The 13,734-nt window shown below is 35.3% G+C and overlaps 1 protein-coding gene across 4 annotated transcripts in view; it reads left to right on the forward strand.

The window, feature by feature from the left end:
* Window positions 1-13,734, forward strand: part of FNDC3A (fibronectin type III domain containing 3A) — a 168,725-nt gene that overhangs the window by 120,394 nt on the left and 34,597 nt on the right. For 3 of the 4 annotated variants that reach the window (XM_066380887.1, XM_066380890.1, XM_066380888.1), the window contains 8 exons: window positions 1,125-1,282; window positions 3,091-3,150; window positions 4,283-4,421; window positions 5,336-5,389; window positions 5,597-5,671; window positions 7,495-7,619; window positions 7,961-8,135; window positions 9,775-9,861. In XM_066380887.1, the coding sequence (XP_066236984.1) occupies window positions 1,125-1,282; window positions 3,091-3,150; window positions 4,283-4,421; window positions 5,336-5,389; window positions 5,597-5,671; window positions 7,495-7,619; window positions 7,961-8,135; window positions 9,775-9,861 (873 nt within the window). The remainder of the gene's footprint in view (window positions 1-1,124; window positions 1,283-3,090; window positions 3,151-4,282; window positions 4,422-5,335; window positions 5,390-5,596; window positions 5,672-7,494; window positions 7,620-7,960; window positions 8,136-9,774; window positions 9,862-13,734) is intronic. The other variant, XM_066380889.1, reaches the window with a different exon arrangement.

The raw sequence follows: 13,734 nt of genomic DNA on the forward strand, positions 1-13,734 counted from the left end.
TTGTTTTTTTGTGGTTGTTTTTGCATGCTCTAGTTCATTTAGAATACCAAATTGTATTTATTCACTTAGTCATTTCATAAATATGTGACCATTTACAAAATGTCAGATACTGTGTTAAGAAGCTGGCGATAGAATTGGAAACAAAAGGCAGACATGGCCTCTGCCTTCAGAACTTAGTAGAGTAAGCATTGTGCAGTAAATGTAAAATTATATCTGTAAAGTGTCAGAACAAAGAGATACAGTGCTATAAGAATATATAAAAGGGGACTAAGACTTTGATTGTAATGTTAAAGTTTCCTAGGGAAGAAGGATGGAACTGAAATATAAAAAGAAAAAAGTAGTAGCTGGGTACTGTAGAGAGGGCGTGAAGACAGTTTTGCAAACATTAACCAGCATTTAAAAAGGACTGAAACCAGCATTTAAAATGATTGGAACGTGGCACATTTGAGGAACCAGAAACGAAAGAAAGAAAAGAAGAAAAGCTTAATCATATGACTCAAATGTAGGGTGTGGAAGCTAGTCTTAGCCTCAGCTGCACACTTAGGAGTTAAGTGACCTGGGACAAGTCACTTAACCTTTCTAAATCTGTTTCTTCCATAAAATAGGATATACAATAGTTATATTGTATATTCTCATATGTTGAAGGTTAAAAAAGTGGTATCTTGTTTTAATTTACATATATTTAGTTGTGGATATAGTTACACATCATTTCATATATTACCCATTTATATTTATGTGTCTTTGGAGTCTGTGTCCTTTCCTCATTTTTCTCTTGAGTTTTTTTTTTTTTTTTTTGTCTTTCTTATAGTAAGATACTTTGTAAGTTGGAGAAATGAACCCTTTCCAATGTTACAAGTGAACTTTTTTCTCCCATTCTTTCTTTTGACTGTGTTTACACTAATAATTTTGAATGGTTCAAATGTCTTTAAATTTTTGTTTAACCCATTCAACAGTTCAGATCAAATTATATCTCATCTACAAATGGACAGGTTTCTATTTGTGACCCATTGTATATAAGTAGATAGATATATTTTATTTAATTTTGAAACCTCGTTAGATTTTTCACTGTTCATTATACATGTTACAGTTGTTCAACAGAGCTTTTGAATGTTGTATTTTTGCAGGCCTCAGACATCCAGGCAAGGACAATCGTACTTACCTGGTCCCCACCTTCCAGCTTTATTAATGGCGAAAGAGATGAGACTACTATACCAGAGTTTTATGGTTATGAAATTTTGGTCTCGAGTACTGGAAAAGATGGGAAATACAAAAGTGTCTATGTGTAGGTATTTATGTTTTACTCCCACTCATTATGCAGGTTAATGATTTATCATAAAGAGCTTAATACTAATTTTGTTCTACTTTTTCTCTCTTCATGCTTTTATTTTGAACTATAAATTGATCAGTTATAGTGATTTCAATGTTTATATTCTAGATGTCAGCTGGTACACATTTCTACATGCCCTTGGAATAATTGTTTTCACTGGCCACATTGAGCTTTTGTATTTTTCAGTAGGCTCCCCACAGATATTTCACTATTCACATATTCCTGAGGCATAAATATAAAGTATAATGTGTAGAAGCCAGAACCAGAAATGGAGAACTCTTTGATTATGAATTCATGCAATATGGTATTGCTCCTCTGAAGAGTTCGACTTAATTCTTATATTTACAAGTTCATGTCCTGTTGTAAAATGAATTTAATACTATTATTTCTCATTTATATGTTGCTTTGTTAAACCTACCATAGTCTCTTTCCTTGGTTCAAAAGTGTATTATACACCAAGTAGCCTTAGAGGCAGTGGCTAACATGGTGACATTTATGATTGACAGTTGTAAAATAAATTATCTTTCTGTCCTTATTCATATAGACATTGCTTATTCTAATAAAAAAATACAGAATAAAGTTGATTATTAGATACAATTTAAGCACCAGGAAGATTGTAAACAAGGTGGTTAGTCATCAAATGATCATAATTAACACAGAACACTGGACCCATCAGCCTTCTTGGTATCTTTATTCAAAAAATAGCCAGTATAGGGAAGGGAATTGAAACTTCCAAGTGACTGTATCACCTAGTAACATAAGGTTATAAAAATGTCCTATCTCCTTATCTCTTTGAGACTTCCTTATATTTATTCATTTTTCTTAAAAGAGACAAACCTACCTGTACAATAAATAGGGGATAGAGGACCATCAACATAAAGGGTATTTATATGTTAATGGTCATTTCTAATTAGCCATGGTTGCTTGTTAAGAGGATTTATGTCCATTTGCAGTCTGACCAGAGAGCACAAGAGGAGTATTAGTCACTTCCTTCACCCTGTACCAATTAAGGTCTCTCTGAGGATGCTACTGCAACTGCCAGTTCATTCAAGTTTATTTTCACCAATGAGACATGTTTTCTTTCTCATATTTTCTGGCTTTAATCTAAAAAACAGATAGCTAGGAAGCAGGGAGAGAGGAGAAAGGGTTACAGAAGCCCATAGAGGAAAGAGAAACTTGGATGAAGGAATTGGAATGGAGAACAATGATTAAGAAAAAAAGAAAAAGAAATAGAAAATAGACTGGTTTGTTGACTATATACCAAATAATAATTCTATGAAATGATTAGTTTAAAAGATGAATCTAGTATTTAAAAATGTAGTAATTGCCATTGGAAATGCTTTACTATAAATTATGGTAACTTTATCTACTCATTAAACTGTAACAGTTTAAATAAAGTTCCATGTTATGTTCTAATAAAATGCAATAGTGGCAGACTCCTTGTAAAAATTTGGTAGTTTTGATTTCTGTATTGTATGTGTTATTTTGCATTTTAACTATATGCAAAGTGGATTTTTAAATAATATAAAATGGTCCCATTTCTTGATTTCTTACCACACCTATTTGTTTTAAAGTGGTGTGCAGATGCATACTTTTGGGCACATATCCTAATTAGACAAATTCCATTTTAGTGGAATTTGAATATAGTCAGTTCGTAAAGTAAGAAGCAGTATAATTTTGTAAATTGCCTGTAGAGTTTATAAAGCATAACCTTCAAAATGCTTTATTTATTAGACCATGAAATATTACCTTTTATTCCTCAGAGGAGAAGAAACAAGTGTCACTTTAAATGATCTCAAACCAGCTACGGAATACCATGCAAAGTAAGGAACTCTTACATGTTGCTTTTCTGTGATATAGCATAAGTATTTTATTTTTAATCATTTTATTAAAAGTCTAGAATATAAATAACTTATTTAACTTTGTATTTAAAAATATGGAATTTGGTTTTTCTTTTGGTGTAGTTATTAACAGTGTCCCCCAGAAGTAAAACATTTTCAGTCAGCTGTTATATTGCAGGGTTAATCACCCAGTTTGTGGGACCTAGGGATTAGAATGAATATACAGATAATATGTACAATATGCCTACAATATCTAGTTTAGCAATAGAAAATTGTCCCAGCTTTTGAAATTTTTACAAAACAGAATCATAAATAATATTTGGCTTACACTAATGTATTTTTACTACATTCTCTTTCAGAAAGAGTTTGAGATATCAAAACTCTTATATAATTTAATTGGGGATACCTTACTATTTTGCTCTGTGTAGATCTTTCATTGTAATTTATGAAAATTTTGTAGACTAAAGACTTCCCTGGTTGGGACTGAGTATAATACATTTAATCACTTTTATAGACTAAAGACTTCCTGGTTGGGACTGAGTATAATACATTTAGTAATCTTCATTTTGAAAAACAACATTTGAGGTTAGGATTATTCCTATTAAACTATTAAAATAAATTTTCAATTATACTTCCTATGGATAAACCCAATGTATTGTCCAGCCTAGTATATTTTAAACTATGGATTGCAACCATTATTGGACCGTGTAATTAGTTTTGTGTAGAGTACATTCAGCATTTTAAAAAAATAAAATGGATTCAAATGGAATAGAAAAGTATCTCTATACTACTCTAGTTAAGGATATTGTTTCAGGATACTCATTTCCCACATGTGCTCACTCAGTAGTGTTTGTGTGCCTGTGTGTAAATACATATTGCACAGAGACAGTTGTGTCATAAAATGTATTTTTTACTTTGAGTAGCAGTCAAAAAAAGGGGAAAACCACTGGTCTATCCTTTTTGTCTTTATAAGGACCACCCTTCTAATATGATTATTTTCTTAATAGAACATTTAGAGGGCAGCTTACTAACTTGCAAGTACTTAAAGGTGATGCTATTGAAAGGCCAGATACAATGATTTTGCAGGATAAAACTATTTATTTTATCACCATAGAGTCCAGGCAGAATACAATTCTATAAAGGGAGCTCCCTCAGAAACTGAAAGCTTTACCACCTTGAGCTGTGAACCTGACATCCCTAATCCACCACGGATAGCCAATCGGACCAAAAATTCACTCACTTTGCAGTGGAAGGTAATAATATTCTCTCGAGTATTTCCAACTGGACATTTATTTCCCTTTTTTTCCCCCGTAATACTAAATTTCAGTTATTTTTGGAGACAAACTTGCTCTTGCTCTTTTTCTTGCTCTTTACATATATTAAATAAGCATTTGTTTCTTATATCTTAAAATAATACTTCTATATTGGGTTTTCTTACTATATGTAACTGTAGCAAAAGAGATTGATTTATAATTGACAGTTCTTACTATATACCTGATAAAAGACAAAATGATTTTTTAAAGCATTTTGAAAGTTAAGAGTTCTTGCTCACAAAGACAGTTCAATATTTAGAAAAACTTGAATAACTTTTTGCTTTGTTCTTGCATTTAAAAGGATTATGGGTATACAATACATGTTGCTGAACTTTCTGTGTAAATTTTCTAGGGCTATATTTCTGTTTGTTTGTTTGTTTTTTTAATTGAGAGGAGAAGAGATAGACTCCCGCATGTACCCCAACCGGATGCACCCGGCAACCCCTGTCTGGGGCTAATGCTCAAATCAACTGAGCTGTCCTCAGCACCTGAGGCCGACTCTTGGACCAACCGAGCTATCTTCAGCACTTGGGGCCTGCACTCACTCAGATCAACCCAGCCAATGGCTGCAAGGGGGCGGGGGAAGATGAAGAGAAGTGGGAGAGGGGAGAGATAGAAACAGATGGCCACTTCTCATATGTGCCCTGCCTGGGGATGGAACCTGGTACGTCCACACACCTGGCCAACACTCTATCCCTGGAGCCAACAGGCCAGGGCCTTATTTCTGTATTTTCTATGCAACTTTTTCTAGGGCTAAGTCATGGAGATTATCTGCAACAGTGAGATTCCTTAGATCAGATCATCACAGTATCTTTTACAAAAGTACTAATTTGTACTCGTTTTGTTTGTTTTAGACACCTAGTGACAATGGTTCTAAAATCCAAAGCTTTATTTTAGAATGGGATGAGGTAAGTAAATTGAATCTTTAAATTTGGCTAAAATTGTGTGCATATCCTCAGGCAGAAATAACATTTTGTTTAATAGTTGAATATTTTCTCTTTAAAAACATAAATGATCTTGTGTAATGCCTGAGTGAATTGATTGTATTCTTAGAAAATATTACTGACTGGACTTCCCTGTGTTTTTTTGTTTTTGTTTTTGTTTTCTTTTTCCAGCTAAACCATCATCAAGCTGTCACTTGGATAATTACTTTGATTAAAGAATCATTTTTTTATATCAGCCTATTAAAGGCAAGCATATTTATTTACTATGCTCATTTTAACAAATTACCACAAACCTGGTGGCTTAACACAATGCACATTTATTCTCTTAACAGTTCTAGAAGCCAAAAATCTTAAATGGCTTTCACTGAGTCAAAGAAAAAGATGTCACCATGGCCATGCTTCCTCCAGAGGCTCTGGAGGAAAATCCATTGCTTAGCCTTTTCCAACTTCTGGAGGCTCATCTTGCTACTTGGTTAATGGCTACATCAGATGCCTTTACTCCCCCTGCTGCCATTACCACATTGTCTTTTTCCTCCTCTATCTTCCAAGTCCCTTGCCTCGCTCTAAAAAGGATACTTCTAGTTCTATTTAGGGCCTGTCCAGATGACCAGGGTAATCTTTCCATCTCAGAGACTTTAACTTAGTCACACCTGTACAGTCGCTGTTACCATGTAAGGAAACATTTGCAGGTTTTAGGTATTAGGACCTGGATATCTTTGGGAGCCATCATTCAGCCTACCACAGCAGGCACACTGGGCTTTACTGTTTAGTACTCTGTTTATCTGGCCACACCACCGCGAATATAATAATAGGAGGGGCCTGAGAGAGTATAAAGTGCATTGATAATTTGGGAACTCAGCAATGCGTTAAGAGTAATGAGGCCCAGCAAAATGGGTTTTATTCCAAAAGTTTTAAGAGAATTTAGAATAGGAAACCTATCACTATATGATGGTAATTTAAAAGAAAAACCATATCATCTTGATAAATTATGAAAATATTTGGTAAAATTTAGCACCCATTCTAATTAAAATTCAAAACAAATTAGGAATTGAAAGGTATTTCCTGTTTTGATTGTTATTTTTATATTAAGCAAAGCACCATCACTAAACAATGAAAGGATTTCTGGTCAAAGCAGAGACAAGTAAAAGTTACCAGTTATCCCCACCTTTATTTAACATTATTCAGGAAGTTATATTCTGCAGTATGATTGGGAACCAAAATGAGGTACAGCCATCGTGGCTTGCCTAGGGGGCAAAATGATAATTAGAGAAAATGTGACTTTCTTTTTAGACAACTTAGTAGAATCAACTAATACTTAAAACTGACAAGGGAGTTCAGTAAAGCAGCCTGTTACAGACTAAAGGTTTTCTTTGAAGCAGAAGTTACTTTAACCACCCTTTACCTCTACTGACACAGTAAGCAAAAATGGGTAGAGATGAGAAACTAGATTTATGTAGCACCCTAAATTTCTAAAACTCTAGTTTCCCCAACCTGCAGAGTTTTCTCTGCAATTTTAGTGCCTGTAATTGGGCTTTTCTCTCTGCCTATACATTTTCTGTGTTAAATCTAGGCAGTAGTAACTTTAAAAATCATTATTGTAAAGAAGCTTAGCAGCTGTCTAGGTGGAGTTCTGGGAGTGGGTGGGGACATTTTCTTAAAACTGTTTGCATAGAACTTTATATTGACTGAGGAGCACCAACAGTTGTACGCATCAAAGATCACCCTGCTCCCACCACTGCCACTCCTCCCACAGAGATTGTGGGATCCATACCTGCCGTTTCTTTTACTAAAACCAAGGTTTGGTGTTGGCTAAAACAGGGTACTTAGTTCAAGAAGCTATACAAAGATATTTATTCATGAGTTTTTGAATTCTGCATTTAATGAACAGTTAGTATCATGTAAAAGATATGTTATGATCAACTTTCTCTTGAGATCCATGACATGCATGTAACAAGATGACTTTTAATGTATATTAGTTAATATATTACTGTCTGTCAAGTAGGAATTAATGTGGACTTATCTTTTTATAGTAATGTACACAATATATAATAATTAGCTATTTCTTTCAGGGAAAAGGAAATGGAGAATTTTGTCAGTGTTACATCGGCTCACAGAAGCAATTTAAAATAACGAAACTGTCACCAGCAATGGGTTGTAAATTTAGACTGTCGGCCAAAAATGAGTATGGTACAAGGTAAGATACATTTTAAAGAAGATATTTTAGATTACCCAACTTCATTTGTATAAATTATTCACAGTCCAAATTATCTGCTAAAATTCTGCTTTTAAGTTATCATTTTGTTGATATAGTTGTGTTAAAAGCTATAAGAGAATGTGTTAGTTACGTAAACTGCAGTTTTAAAAGAATGCTAATTTACTTTTAGTTTTCTGATTTGATTAACATAAGATATTATAAAATTCAAGATAGTTATCAAAAATTGTCATTTTCTCCAAAAGTGTTTATCAAAAATTAGTGCTTTAGCTATAAATACCACTTTTTCATTCCTTCTTAAAAATAACCATTTGTTTCAACAGTGGTTTTAGTGAAGAAGTTTTATATTACACCTCAGGCTGTGCCCCTTCTATGCCAGCAAGCCCCGTATTAACTAAGGCTGGGGTTACTTGGTTATCCTTACAATGGAGTAAACCTTCAGGAACACCATCAGATGAAGGAATTTCTTACATTTTAGAGATGGAGGAAGAAACTTCAGTGAGTATGAATCTGTATTTTAAATAGAGTATTTAAAACATTTCAGTATGATATTAATCCTAATATATACTGCTTACAGGAATTAGGGGATATTTCATCACTTCATACTCATTTTGAAATATCCCCTAATTTTTGTGAGCAGTGTAATACATACTGACACACTACTTAGATCCTTCTCCAAATCTTTCAAATCCTTGGTTGGCTATTGTCAGGGAGGGATTGGGAGTGAGAGAGAACTCAGTCTTTAGTTTTTTTGATGTATAGGAATGAGTTTTATTTTTTATGTGTTTGTATGTATGTTTGTGCCTGGGAACAACATGGACTGTTTGTTAAATATATATGTTTGGGGGGAAATAAAGAGAAGGGGAACATCATTGCAGCCTCTACTCTGAAAGATAAGGGAATATTATCTCTGCCTTCTCCACTTGTCTTTATACACTGCTTACCCAAGTGCTGAAGTTTTAAAGAGGCTCACATGAGATTCCCTCGTGAAACCTAAATCTAGTTACAGTGGCTCATCTTCTGTGAGCTAGAACCGAGCTGATCAAGAGTTAGAATGTCTTTTATTAGTTCTATATAGTTCATAGCTTTTTAGAGCTACTTTGAACCAATAAAAATCAAAAATAGCATTGGTTTACTCCTAGGTATATATCTAGGAGAATTGAAAGCACATGTTTATACAAAAATTTGTACACAAGTGTTCATAGCAGCATCATTCATAACAATCAGACTGTGGAAACAATTCAAATGTCCATCAACTGCTAAATGGATAAACAAAGTGTGATTGAGCTGTCCCATGGACTATCATTCCGCTGTTTAAAGGAATGAAGTATTGACACATGCCACAACATGAATGAACCTTGAAAACATTGTTTCATAAGTGAAAGAATTCAGTCACAAAAAACCACATATTATGTTATTTCATTCATATTGATACAGGTAAATCCTTAGAGACAGAAAGTAAATTAGTGAATGAGAAAAGAGGGGAAGTAACTGCTAACCAAAAAATAAGTATAGGCTTTATTTTGGAATTAGGAATTAAGTGATGGTTATACAACCTTTTGAATACACTATAAACCATTGAATTTTATTCTTTAAAATGTGTATTTTATGGTACATGAATTATATTTGTTTTTTAAAACTTTAAAAATAGCACCAGGAAAGTAATGAAGCATTGTCAGTGGAGCTGTAAATAGCAATCCCAAACCTAAGTGACATTCCAACTGATTGATCATTTAATTCACCTAAACTCAACTCTATGTTTAGGGCAACTTAACTATGTTAATTATAGTTGTGTTTAGCTCTTAAAACATGTGTCTGGAAAGTTTTAATTAGTTCTCGAGATAAACTTACTAATAGTAGTTAACCATTGGCTCTGACTCTTCCCTTAACACAAAAATCTTCTCTTGGCTACTGTTTTTACTGAAAATAAGTGGTCTCCTTCATCCTTCTACATATGTTAGTAGCATTTCTGCATCTGTCCAGTCAAGTTAGAAGTATCCACATGAAAATTACACTCTACAGAGCATTGATCACATAGCACATAATAAAAGATGAGGAAAAGCTGGGTCTTTTCACGTATTCATTATTCCCATTTTCTCTGTTAGACATCTATTGAAGATTTGTTTTCCCTTTGCAGGGATATGGGTTTAAGCCAAAATATGATGGAGAAGATCTGTCTTACACAGTGAAAAACCTCAGGCGTAGTACAAAGTATAAATTTAAGGTAAGCTTTGAAAGCCCTTAAAAGATTTGTTATTATTATTCCTGTTTTAAAGCCAAGTATATACTTTACTCCTTTGGTTTTAAATTTTAAATAATCTTGTTCTTTCTAATGAACTTTGTTATATTTTCTTACTATATAGCAGTGCTTCTCACACTTTACAGTAGTCCTGCTCCTCCTTATCTGTGGTTTTACTTTCTGCGATTTCAGTTACTGATGGTCAACAGAGGTCTGAAAATACTAAATAGGTAGTTCCAGAAATAAATAATTCATAAACTTTAAGTTGCGCACTATTCTGAGTGGCATGATGAAATCTCACACCTCCCAATCCATCAAGCCCTGGACATGAATCGTCCCTTTGTCTAGTATATGCACATGTATATGCTCCCTGCCCCTTTAATCACCTCGTAGCCATTCCCCTTATCAGATCGCCTGTCATGGTATCACAGTGCTCATATTTCAAGTAACCTTTACTTCACTTAATAATGGCCCCAAAGCACAAGAATAGTCAGTCATGCTGGCAATTCAGATATGCCCAAGTGAAACCATAAAGTACTTCCCTTAAATGAAAACATGAAAGTTATCGACTTAATAAGGAGAAAAAAATCTTATTTTGAGGTTCCTAAGTTCTACAGTAAGAACTAATCTTCTATCCACGAAATTGTGAAGAAAAAAAACTGCAGAAGTTACGGCCACAGTGTGTAACTGCTTAGTTACAGTGGAAAAGGCATTAAATTTGTGGGTGGCAGACATGACAGAAAATATGTTCCAGTTGTTGACAGTATGTTGTGATAGAAAGTATTGAGCCTATATAGAGACTTGAGCAAGGGATCTCCTGAAACCAGTGACCACATTCATACAACTTTTATTATAGTTATAATAGTTCTGTTTTATTATTGTTTATTGTTTACTCACTTACTGTGCCTGATTTATAAATTAGATTTGTCAGGGGTATGTATGTTTAGGAAAGAACTTAGTACATACAGGATTTAGATTTATCTGCAGTTTCAGGCATCTATTGGCGGTCTTGGAACCATCTACTGGGGGCCTTATCCATGCACATAAGGGGAAACTACTGTATTTAAATTCAAAAGTTTTAATGTTAGATGGGACTCTTTGTATAATGAGAAACAAATGTCTTTTTAAATGTGCATGTTGTTTTTAACCCTTTGAGTAGTGAGTTTTTTTCATGTTCTCTGATCCCCGGGAGTTTTTTTTCAAATAATGAAATTAGTTCCAGTTCCAGTTTTTTGTATTTTTCCAAGTAAGAAGCGGGGGCGGGGGGGGGGGGAGAGTGGGAGGGGGTGAGGGCAGACAGACTCCTGCATGCCCCTGACCGGGATCCACTCGGCATGCCCACCAGGGGGCGATGCTCAGCCTCTCGGGGGCATTGCTCCACACAATTGGAGCCATTCTAGCACCTGAGGCGGAGACCATGGAGCTGTCCTCAGCGCCCAGGCCAACTTTGTTCCACTGTAGCCTTAGCTGCGGGAGGGGAAGAGAGAGATAGAGAGAAAGGAAAGGGGAAGGGTGGAGAAGCAGATGGGCACTTCTTCTGTGTGCCCTGGACAGGAATCAAACCTGGTACTTTCACACGCCAGGTCGACGCTGTACTGCTGAGCCAACCAGCCAAGGCCCAGTTCCAGTTTTATTAACTTAAAATCATGTTTGTTTGATAACCAATTTATGTAAACAAGAAGAACATACTACATTTACTGCTCCAGCTCAGAGTTTAAAGACGTACATGTGTGGTCGTACTCTGGATGGTCAGGAGGCACGAGGATGTACATGAACATTTGTACCACTCAAAAGGTTAAACATACTCAGAATATGTATGTATAGGAAAAGGAATGCTTTTTTCTCAGTGCATCATATTAAATGGTGCACAGTTTCAGTTTGTCTCATTACTGGTAGTCACTTGATGAAGGTGATAGCTATCATGTTTCTTCACTATAAAGTTCTTTTACCCTTTATAATAAGTACTTTGTAAATACTATGTAAACTTCTTACCTCATCAAACTTTTACCTACTCGTTTTAACACCCATTGATAATTTCTGCCTGAATCATCACTATGATTAATTGTTGCCACATGGTATTTTGTCATTCCTTCTACATTTTATTAGTTGGCATTATAATATAAGGAAAAGCTTTCTCTTTTCATACATTTCTGTATCAATATGAAGTCATGAATTTTTTTTTACTGAATGGGTTATATTTGGTTACTGTGGATATTATCAGTTATGAGATGAGGTTCAAATTGTCTAAGATTTGGAAGTCTCTTCAATCTGGCTTGTTAATCCTTTTGACATACCTCTCCCCCCATTATTCTTTAAGACTTTCCTTTCTGACACATGGCATTCCAGTCTTGTACTTTCCCTTTAACTGTAGAACTGGCTATTTCTCAAAGTATCTGGGTCCTTTGTAGTGGCATTTAGAAGCCAAGATCTGGCAATATATTTATTGCTATAAGGATTTTGCTACTCCTGGTCACCCTCTCAATGGACAGAGCTGGAAACTGTATTTTATGTATGTGTGCTCATAATTTATGTACTTACAAACATGTTTACAACTGTATTTGTGGGGGGGGGGGATATACACATAGATACAGATATATATATATATTATATATATATATATTATATATATATAATATATATATATTATATATATATAATATATATATTATATATATATATTATAATATATATATTATAATATATATATATAATATATATATTATATATATATATATATTCTTTTTTTAGGTGAAAGGAGGGGAGATGGTGAGGCAGACTGCCACACATGCCCTGACAGGATCCACCCAGCAACCCTGTTTAGGGCCAGTGCTTGAGTACTGAGCTATTTTTAGTGCCTGAGCCCACATTCCAACAAAGCTATCCTCAGCACCCAGGACCATGCTCAAACCAAACAAACCACTGGCTATGGAAGGGGACGGGGGGGGGGGGGGGGATGATTGCCTCTCCTGTGTGCCCTAACCAGGAATTGAACCCAAGACATCCATATGCCGGGCTGACGCTCCATCCACTGAGTCACCAGCCAGGGCCTATATATATATATTTTTTTTTTTTTTTTATTTTTTAAATCATGATGAGTTTATACCAAGTTAGTCCAACACCACAGGTTCATACTAGTTTTTTTCCCCTTTTTTTAGTTCTGACTTCCTTCATTATCAGTGAGAAACATTGCCCCAATTCTGTTTAATATATTTACTTATTGGCCCTGGCAAATTAGCTTAGTTAGTTAGAGTATGGTCCTGAAACACCAAGGTTGCAAGTTCAATCCCTGGTCGGGGCACATACAGGAAGTGACCATTGAGTATACAACTAAGTGGAACAACAGATGAATACTTTTCTCTGTCTCTTCCCCTTTCCCCTCCCCCTTATGGTCCCCTTCGCCCCCTCCCACTCTCCCTCTCCCTCTCCCTCTGCCCCCTTCTCCCCCTCCCACTCTCTCCCTTCCTGTCCCCCATTTTCCCCCTCCTCCTTTCTCCCCTTTCCCCTCCCCCTCCTTCTCTTCCCTTTCTCCTCTCCCCTTTTTCCTTTTGCCCTTCCCTCCCTCTCCTTCCCTCTCTCTTACTTTCTCTCTCCCTCCCTTCCTCTGTCTCTCTAAAATCATTCAATAAAAAATATAAAGTAAATTTATTTATTTATTAGATCAAGCTCCTCCCCTTTTCATCATGCCCTTCTCTTTTCAGGATGTTTGACTTTCTACTAAGCAAATACTACTGCTTCCACTCAACCCACCCCTCTCCCCCAACACAAATACTTGCCTGTATAGCTAGCTCATCTGTTGATTTTTGGATGGAATCATTTTGAGAAAAAGACAGTAAAGACTGCATGTTATTCTTGCTTGCT

Source organism: Saccopteryx leptura, chromosome 4 (genome assembly GCF_036850995.1).
Source record: "Saccopteryx leptura isolate mSacLep1 chromosome 4, mSacLep1_pri_phased_curated, whole genome shotgun sequence".
NCBI classification, from domain to species: Eukaryota; Metazoa; Chordata; class Mammalia; order Chiroptera; family Emballonuridae; genus Saccopteryx; species Saccopteryx leptura.